This window comes from Mesitornis unicolor, unplaced genomic scaffold, assembly GCF_000695765.1.
Source record: "Mesitornis unicolor isolate BGI_N332 unplaced genomic scaffold, ASM69576v1 scaffold54873, whole genome shotgun sequence".
NCBI classification, from domain to species: Eukaryota; Metazoa; Chordata; class Aves; order Mesitornithiformes; family Mesitornithidae; genus Mesitornis; species Mesitornis unicolor.
The window spans coordinates 1-9671 of NW_010177754.1; the positions used below are offsets into that span (position 1 = coordinate 1).

Sequence of the window (9671 nt, forward strand, 5' to 3'; positions counted from 1 at the left end):
CGGGCACCACCGAGCCGGTGCCCTGAGGTCGGCGCGGTGGTGCGGGAGCTAAGCGGGACAGATTCCCCCCTTAAGTCGGGATGTGTTACAGCTGTACCGGGGACTCCCCGAGGGCAGTGAGGCCAACCCGAGCCGAGCAGCTCTTGTCCCACCACCTGTCACGGCAGCCTTAGGGACACCGGATCCTCTTGTTGCAGGAGCCCCCCCAGCGATCCCCTGCTGCAGCCCTATTTCCCCTCCCGGCACGGCCCTCGGCACCCCCACAGGCACGTCAGGGACTGCCAGCCTGTCAGGTACGGCAATGTAACGCACGAAGCTTGGCCCAGCGACAACACGACGGGCGGACCGGTGGCTACCACCAGAACGTTTGTTTCTTACATCCCCCCGGGGGGCGAGGACCATAGAGCTGTCTACGGCCACTTCACCTTTGTGAGGAACCCCCTGAGGACCGTCTCCGTGCTAGAGCCAGGTGGCACAGGAGGCTGCCAGGCTCACCGCAGAGCTCCCGTGGAAGAGACCGCAAAGCTCAGGAAGTGCCTGGTGGCCCAGAACGGTGGGTACTTCGACATGGAAACCGGAGAGTGCCTTGGGAACGTTGTGAGTGATGGAAAGCTGGTGAGAAATTCTGGAGGCCTGCAAAACGCTCAGTTCGGCATCCGGAAGGATGGCACGATGGTGTTTGGGTAAGAACTCGGAGGATGTTTGGAGAGCACTCTTCTCCCTGGAGACCAGTCACTGAGGGAGGAGGCGCTGCCTGCTTGGCCTCTCCCAGTGACAACATGAGGATCTTTTGAGCACTTGAATGAGGGCTGTCCTACCTGTACCCCATTGAGCTATCTCTGGCCATTGGCTTTTTTTCCTAGGATGAACAGAACCTGGATAAATTACTCTGATGGTCTCTATCTCTTGTGTCTCCTCTCCCAACACACAGCAGGTACACTTGACTGGTAGAAGGGCAAGAGCTCTCTGTCCTCCCCAGGGAGGAGAGGCAGACCGAGCTATGTAACTCTTCTGGCCATAGCACAGAAATGCTGGGGTCAGAACTGCTAAGTAGAAATGGAGGCACCTCCTGGATTGCCTCTGCTCCTCTGTGTTGACTTTTCAGCAGATGGTTAAAGTCTCCCATCAGTGCCAGGGCCTGTGAACGTGAGGCTTTTTCCAGTTTTCTGAAGGCTGCTGGGAGCTGTGGTCTCAGCCTGGTGGTGATATAGGCCTCTTCCTGGCACCGGCTGAGAGGTTGTGTGATGCTCCTCAGGTGTGAGCTGGAGACAGAAGCTCAAAGCACCCTTTGATGAGGAGTAGCAGAGGGCTGTTAGTGCCTGCTGGAAGCAAAGGCCCCTGGTAGCTGCCCTTCCCCAGCAGTAGCAGGCACCCTAAAGGGTGAAGAAGGGTTTCCTATGTTAAATGCAGTCACTGTGCTGTGCAGCTTATTGGCTGCTTGGTGTCTCTGCAGTTTCCAAAACATGACACCGGAAACGGTTTTGGTGTAAATAGTTTGGTCTGTCAGGTCAGTGGGGAAGGTAGTTCACACTTGACCCTTTCTCACTATGATACCATCTACAGGATGGGGCATCAGGGCACGTTGTTACCCCAAACCTAGCAAAGATGCTGCCTCTGCTGCCTAGACTGGCGATCGATAATTGCAGGCTTTAAAAGCTGGCAGTTGATTAGTCCATGCTCAAGCTGTTGTGCAATTTGATCCATTTCAGCTGTGTTCGTGTTATCCTGGTGTTCCCTTCCTGTGGATAAAGGGATTTCTTTTTGAATGTTTTCCATTTAAGTATTTTCAGTTACTGTTTTCTACAAAGCGTGAAGCTTTGTTCGGCCACAGTCACAGATACTAAAAAGCTAAAAGTTGGGCATCCAGCTCTAAGATGTATTTGGCATGTAGAGCCATCAGTTTTAAATAAAAAACCAGTGGCAGAGCTTGCAGCGAATGCACAGCTGTTGAGCCCCCCCTTTGCTGCTGTCCTCTCCAGTCAGCGGCAGACATCGCCTAGCACCAGGTTCGGAGGCAGAAGTTGCTCAGCACCCTAATTCTGGAGAGAAGAACATCCCATGGGGAGCAGCCCACACACACAGCACCTGATAGTTGAAATGGTTGCTGGACAGTCCTTTTCCTCTCTGTTTGGTGGAAGGGTTTGCTGTCTGGAAGAGCAGAGGAAGCTCTTTCCCAGGTGGAGGGGAGCAGGTAGCTTCCTGCAGTGTCTGTCCTCCATGCAGCTGTAGGCAGACTGGATGCTGTTGCTGAGAAACCTCTCAAAAGCTGTTTGGTGTCACTGTTCTGCAGAATGGAAGCTGACAGACAGCAAGATGTTACAGCTGCTTCCACAGATCCCTGTGTATCTGGCAATGGCTCTGCCCTCGTGTTCTGCCAGATGTTTTCTGCCCTTATCCTGGCTCAGGTCCACTGGCCATATCATTGACGGGGATTATTTTATGCACAGTGGCCTGGGACCATCATTAACAGTGGTTTTGTGAAGAATAGCAGAGAACGGGGCCCACTCTGGCTGCTAAAGTGATGTTTGGCACTGCTTGGCCTCTAGTTTTGTAGGTAGCCTTCATTCAGCCACCTCCTCCCTGCTTCTGCAGCTTTTAAATGACACTGCTGTGTCTGTGGGTAACCTCGCTGCTCTCTCTTTCCTAGTTACCTGTCTGAGGAAGATGTCTTGGATCAAGCAAACCCTTTTGTGCAGCTTGTGAGCGGGGTAGTTTGGCTCCTCAGAGATGGAGAAGTGTACGTCAGTCAGAGTCAAATAGCTGAGTGTGATGAAATTCAAACCACAGGTAAATATGGTAAAGCTGGGGTACAGAGTGTCCTTCTGATGGGGCTGTTGGAAGCAGGGAGTAGCTGTGGAAACTACGTTGTCTCATTGCAGTTTGCTACTCACTTAAGAGGTCCAAAGTTCTTCTGTGCTGCTTTACCCTGAGTCTGCGGCAAGAAATAGGCTGCCTGTGAGATCAGGCTGCACTCCCCTGTTCAGGGTTGTTGGAGAGAATTTGCTGAGGATTGTAAATAGTGGTGGCACATTTGGTGTTAATGCCTGTCTAGAGAAACTCAAAGCAGGTGCCTCTTACAGGAATTTAGAACTGAGGGCTTTTGAATCCCCTTCTTTGTCCCTGTGCCAGACAAAATCTTAGCAACGCTGCTTCTGGAAATGTTATTCCTAAGTGGGCTGGGGTGAACAAGAGAGACCTGGGCTCTCTTCTCCTTGTGTTTCAGTTTAGCTGAGCAGTTTAGCTCCCTTCCTAGAAGCTCTTTGGCAGACAGATGTGTCTAAACAGCCAGTTCTGTCACCCAGCTGGTGCCTGAATTATTCCCTCACCTGCACAGGAACCTTCGAGAAGTTCATCAATGTGATATCAGCCAGGACTGCAGTTGGACACGACAGTCAGGGGCAGCTGGTCCTGGTTCACGTGGATGGACAGACTGAATCCAGAGGGTAAGGCCAGGTTGTGGTAAGGTCTTGGGCCAGGTGCAAGAGGAGTCTTTAAATTCTGTCGCTGAACTGGAGGGTCTCTGCAGCTGTCATTAGTGTGTTTTAAGGCAGAGACTCGCAGAGCTCAAGGTCAGCCAAGGACACCACTGTTTGGTGTCATTCTGGCAGAGCCAGGAAAGGCTGATGCAGCCTCCAGGCAGTGAATCAGCATGCATAGGATGGGAGAGCTTCCCCTTTCCACTGAGGAGAGTGACCAGGCTTCTAGTGTAGTGGTTTCATTGAGGCTAAATAGCAAAGAATCACAGAACGGTTTGGGTTAGAAGGGACCTCAAAGCTCCCCCAGTCCAACCCCTGCCATGGGCAGGGACACCTCCACCAGCCCAGGCTGCTCAGAGTCCCATCCAACCTGACCTTGAGCACTGCCAGGGAGAGGGCATCCACAACTTCTCTGGGCAGCCTGTGCCAGTGTCTCACCACCCTCACAGTAAAGAATGTCTTCCTAATATCTAAATCTCCTGTCTTTCAGCTTGAAATCATTACCCCTCGTCTTATCACTACACGCCCTTGTAAAAAATCCTTCCCCAGCTTTCTCCTATTCATTCTTGCATGAATGAGTAACAAACAGCTGTTTGCTTTTGCAGGGTCAACCTCTGGGAAATGGCTGAATTTCTGAAGGAGCAGGGAATCATCAATGCTATCAACCTGGATGGTGGAGGGTCTGCAACGCTGGTCTTAAACGGGACACTCGCAAGCTACCCATCTGAGCACTGGTAGGTGCTGGTGGCACATGCCCAGGGCTGCACAAGTAACACAGAGCTCAGTCCTGCGCCCTGCTTTGTCAAGGAGTGTCTGCATTGCTGGGAGTTCATGATGTAAAGGCCAGTGACGAGTTTTGAGAGAAACAGTGACTGAAATTTAAAGTCATTTAGTGACTATGTATTTTTTCCCCTTAGTCACCCAGAATTGCAGTTTGCTGTTTTCAGACATGGAGCAAAGTTGTTTGACCTGGCTGAGTGCCCTGATGTGGGAATCAGATAAGGAAGCAGCTCTTAGACTGGGAGATTCAGAGCTGCACATTCACAGGAATTAGCAGAGATCTGTCAACAGCTTTTTATTATGAAACAGAGACACTGACTTGGAGACCCTGCCCTGCATCATGTGAGAGAACCTAAAGAGTATTTTACTTTAAATTTCACTTTTTAGTCATTTCTGACTGTAAACACGAAAGGATTTAAAATTCATTTTGCAGTCTGACAGTTGAAAGCCAAGCATTGCTATAACTGCAATGACATCACTTATATCAAAACAAATAATATTCAAGAAACTGTGAACACCAAAGTTAGAGAAACTGGGGCTGCTTAAAGGGAGACTGCTTGCACGTTGCTTTCTGTAATTCCATGTTTGAAATGACTCCCTGCCAAGAGAAGTTAATGCTTTCGACTCAAATCTAGTTCTATGTTTCTGTTTTCCCACTGTTAATGTTCTCATTTACCAATGTAAATCAGGATGAAAATTTGTGGACTATATCAGCTGGTCACACTTAGGGCTGGGGGCAGCACAATGCTTGCGTGCCTTATGGGACCCATCTTCTGTCCCTAGCTCCTTTGACAACATGTGGCGGTGCCCTCGGAGCATCTCCACCATCGTGTGCATCCACGAGCCTGCCTGCGAGCCTGCAGACTGCAGCGGTCACGGGAACTGTGTGGAAGGGGAGTGCCACTGCGCTGGGGACTTCTGGAGAGGCCCTGCCTGCGACATCTTGGACTGTGGCCCTTCCAATTGCAGCCTGCATGGCACCTGCACCGACGGTGAGTCACTGTGGTGCAGAGTGAAGGAGATGGCAGTGGGTGCCCGTGAGTCGCTCCAGGGGAGGTAGAGACCTGGGCAGCACATACACGGGGACTGTCACTTACCTGCCCATGGGGTACCACAGTGGGGCCTCAGCGTGTCGCAGGGTGCAGCCTGGCTGGTACCCGGGGTCCTTTCCCAGCCTGGTGCGAAGGAGCATAGCACCTGGGAACTAGCACCAGCAGCAGCCGCTTTCTTCACTGCAGAGCGGCCTCTTTGGAGAGGCTTCCCAGCCCTGGGAGCCCAGGCTTTTAGGGCCGCAGGTGCTGGTTATCTGGCCAGCCTGTGCTGTGGCTCTGAGGCCAGCTGGAGCTGTGTGCCTCAGCCCTTCTCTTACCTTCTGGGTGCATGGAGCTGCTCCAGCCCTTCCCTCAACATCTGAAGCAGCAGTAGAGATGGTCAGAACACATTGCCTTTAGGAGAGAGCAGCAGTGCTAGGCTGGGTCTCAGAGCTGGAAACTGGACCTGTAATGGGACTTGACTTCCAAGTCTGTGCTTCAGTTTCCCTTTTATGCCCCCTGGGATTGTGCTTCTGGTTTGTTTGTAAATCTGCTGACGGTAAGGGCAGCGTGTTACGCTGTATGACAGAGCAGCTGAGTCCTGCTCCCTCTCTTTACTTGTTCCTTCTTGATTCTCCTGCTTCACGATTTTTACAAGTGTGCAATTGCTAATCTTCCATGAAGGTGATTTTAATCTAGAGGCTGCTGAAATGTGCACCCCTCAGCTTCTGCTCTTCTGTGTCTGCTCAGTCCTGTTTTCCTGTTTCTGTACTACCTCCCTGATTCAACTCACAGCCAAGTTTGCCCCAGTGAAGTGACTGGGTAGAGCTCAGTGGATGGATGCATTGCTCATAGTTTACCCAGAATTAATGTCTCAAAATCCAGTCAGCAGGAGGTTCTGCTGTGTTTGGCAGCTGTGGTGGGTGCATGTTTGAACCTAACTTGTGTGTGAGCTCAGGATTCCCCTTCTGTGCGTTCCCTGGCAGAGGCAGGGAGAGTTAAAAGGGCACCCCAAGAAGCAGAGGCTCCTAACTTTGAGTTCTTGCTGTTTCTGAGTCTTTCTGTGTCATTGTTAATGCCTGTCTGTGTGTTTCCGCAGCTGGATGCCTGTGTGATGCTGGCTGGATTGGCAGCAACTGCAGTGAAGGTAACACTGACTTCCACTCCACTTCTTTGTAGCCGGCGAAGGCCAGTGCGACCCACTGCTGGCTGCCTGCAGTGGTGGGTGGCTCCCCAACAGGGAGCAGTGAAAGGAAAGGCCATAGCGTGCTGCTCTTTTTTGTCTGTGTGAGTTTAATCACAGCCTGAGCATCTTAAGATTGGCTTGGTGTGAGGCACTTCAAGCCGTTGCTCCTTGTTGAAGGCACAGACTCGGCTTCTGTTCCCTGAGCAGCCATCACCACCCTGTGCCAGTGACTGCTTTGTGGGTGTAAGCCTGGGGTGGGATTGTTCACTTTCGTAATGAGGGCCCTGATCAGATCTCTGCTGTCTCCTGTAGCTTGTCCCAGTGGTTTCTATGGGGATGCTTGTACCCAGAAATGCCAGTGCCAGAATGGTGGCTCCTGTGACCCCGTGCATGGAGCCTGCTCCTGCCTGCCTGGGTACTATAGCACCCACTGTAAGCAAGGTAAGGGCTGCTCTGAATAACTTCCCAGGCTGGGGAGAGGCTTTTGTGTCACATCTGAGCCACCTCTTATAGGCAAAGTGAGTGTCAGGTTCATGAGGCAGGCTCGGGTCCGAACTTAACAGCTGGAGCATAATGTGCCAGTTCTTTGGGGCTTGCCCAGCAGACCCAAACTGGCTAAAAGGGAGCAGAAAGGAGAGAGGAATTTTCTTTATCATTAGAAAATTGTAGATTCCACTTTAACCTCTGTCCCACAGAACTGCCTTGCTTTCCCAAGCTCACGAGTGTAAAATGCAAATACTCAAATAGCCTTTGCTTGAGGGAACAGGCCCTGCCTGTTCCCTGGGGGTCAGGTGAGCCAAGAGAGTGAGTGTGGAACGCTCTAAAGGGCCACTCTGGCTGACAGCCTTTGAACGGTCTGTGCATGTGATATTCCCAATTGTGTAACCACTCCAACCTTTCTGAAGTGCTCAAGCCCCCCTGTGTCTGACTGAGGAGCCTGCTCTGGTGACAGGACAAGTTAATGGCAGCGTGGGTGTCAACTTCTTGTGACACACACATGCTTATGTTAGTGATGCTTTGTTCCCATCCTAGGAACACTCGGTCAGACCGATTCCTATTTTACAGAATCTCTGTGAAATAAACAAAACAACAGCAGTAACTCTCAGTTTGGTGCTTTCAGGCTGGAAGAAACAGAGTGGGCAGGCAGAGCAGCTTTGCCAGACTCTGGGAAACCTGAGGCCTTGGTGGCTCAGTGCAGCCAAAGAGCCCTGGGTGCTTGTGCTCAAACATGAGTACTTGCTTCCCTTTAGTGATTGCCCACTGGTGCCCCCCATGCCTTTGCTTCTGAGCCAAACAGCAGGACTGTACCTCAGAGGGGGCAGGGAGAAAAACGCATGGGAAGCAGAAAGGCCAGAAACTGGTATGCAATGCGAGTACCTTGAGATGTGGGTAAGGGTCTCTCCTCCAGCTTGGAGCATGCCCATCCTTCCCGGGACTGAGCTGGTGCTGCTGGGGAGACAGGCACGGTGCAGCTGGGGGCAAGGGGAGCTGCAGCGATAGACTTGGTGATATCAGAGCACACAGAGCTTTAACAGCATCTGAGTTCCTTGTAATCCATTCCCTAGAGTGTCCCATGGGCTGGTACGGGCCAAACTGCCAGGAGCAATGTGCATGTGAACATACGTGTCCCTGTGACCGGGAGACGGGCAGCTGCAACATCACCTATGATTTGGCAGTACAGGACCAGTTAAACAAAGGTACCAGCAATCAAAGCGTTCATTTTCTTAAAAAAAAATAATCTTTGGTGTATAACAGTCTGCTTGCTGAGTTACTGCCTCTGGCTGGCTGTCATCTTTCCTAAGCTTACTCCTTTTCCATGGAATTTTACATCTTCCCCCCCCCCTCTTCTTTTCTTTGTTTTCCAGCTGGGCGATGTTTGGCTTCCCAGAATAAGGAAAGGAGCAAGGAAAAGTTCTCTCTGCCAGAGTAAGTCTGTAATACTCATCACATACATATGTACATACACACCAAGCTCACAAAGTCCCTTGCTCACTACAAGATGGAGTTGTTCTCACCACCTCCTGCTGCTTCACTGGCCAAAGCGTCTGTGTCCTGACTTTGTTGTATCACTGACCCCTCTCATGGTGAGAAAGATGAGGATAGGGAGGACAAGGTGCTAAAAACTGAGGTGAAGCCCCTGTCAGTGGCAGTCTGTGCTCTGCAGCCAATAGTTGACACCTTCCCCACTGTATACACAACAAACAGCCAGAGACAGTTCCAACACCAAAGCACTGCTGCTGTAGTACAGGTGAAGCTACAGTCATCCTGCGGGCACAGTCATCCACTTGTAAACGAAGTGGAAAGCTAAAACCATCCCTTTGCTGTCTGCCAGAGCAGCCCTTCAGAGGCTTGCATACAGCATGTTCTCACCTGCTCCAAAGTAGACCCATGAGCTTGTGACGACAGAGAAGGGAGTACAGACCTTGAGAAGCCATTTGCACACTGGGAACACATGAAAGCAGGTCAAGAGATGTTGCTTATGTGGATTTTTCTTATGTCTGACAGAAAAACCTGGATCTCTGTGACCTCCGTCTTGGCTCTGCTTCTGGGGATCAGCGCCATGGGAAACGTAGGCCTTTTCCTCAAGGCCAGGGCAGCGAGGCACAGTAAGAGCGGTGACTATTTCTACCACCCACTGCAGGAGATCAACGGGGAAGCCAGTCACACCTCCACATCTGCTGCCTGCGAGACAGAAGACACTCAGGACCAAACTCCACTCCTTTAGCCCCAGCTGAGGAGAGATGAGGTATTTTACTCTGCACCTTGTGCTGCCACACAGCACTGACAATTGTGGAGGCTGTTTGGACCTGGAGCGTAGATCTGCATAGGACAGCAGCAAGGTTCCTCAGTCCAAGAAACTCCCTTGCTTCTGGCCCAGCCATGCTGAGGACACAGCCAGCTGCCCTGCCTGCCTCTGAGGCTCCTGCCAGAGCAAACAAGACTCTGTCATTAGTTACCATGAAAGGATGCAGGGCACAAGCCCTGTGTCCACTCACAGAGGTGGATAAAGGAATTCCACAGCTGCAGCAGGAAGGGAGAGGGACTGGAAGGAAGCAGGGGAGAGATGTAAGCCATAGGTACTTCAGAAAGGCCCCTGTTCACCTGAGTGGTAAGTATTTTTAACATGCAAGATAAAACTGCCTGCAGCATAAAGCTTAAGGAAGCTGGTTTAAGGATGCTGTAGTCTTTAACTGTTTG

The 9671-nt window shown here is 51.3% G+C and overlaps 1 protein-coding gene across 1 annotated transcript; it reads left to right on the top strand.

The window, feature by feature from the left end:
* Positions 1 to 197: 197 nt before the first annotated feature.
* Positions 198 to 9198, top strand: NAGPA (N-acetylglucosamine-1-phosphodiester alpha-N-acetylglucosaminidase; the record flags this gene model as incomplete). The annotated part of the gene is made up of 10 exons (XM_010182182.1): positions 198 to 683; positions 2648 to 2787; positions 3335 to 3443; positions 4082 to 4210; positions 5040 to 5248; positions 6387 to 6434; positions 6786 to 6914; positions 8039 to 8170; positions 8339 to 8399; positions 8979 to 9198. Coding segments are annotated over 10 exons (1663 nt in total), but the record flags the coding sequence as incomplete, so codon positions are not given.
* Between the last annotated feature and the right edge of the window lie 473 nt (positions 9199 to 9671).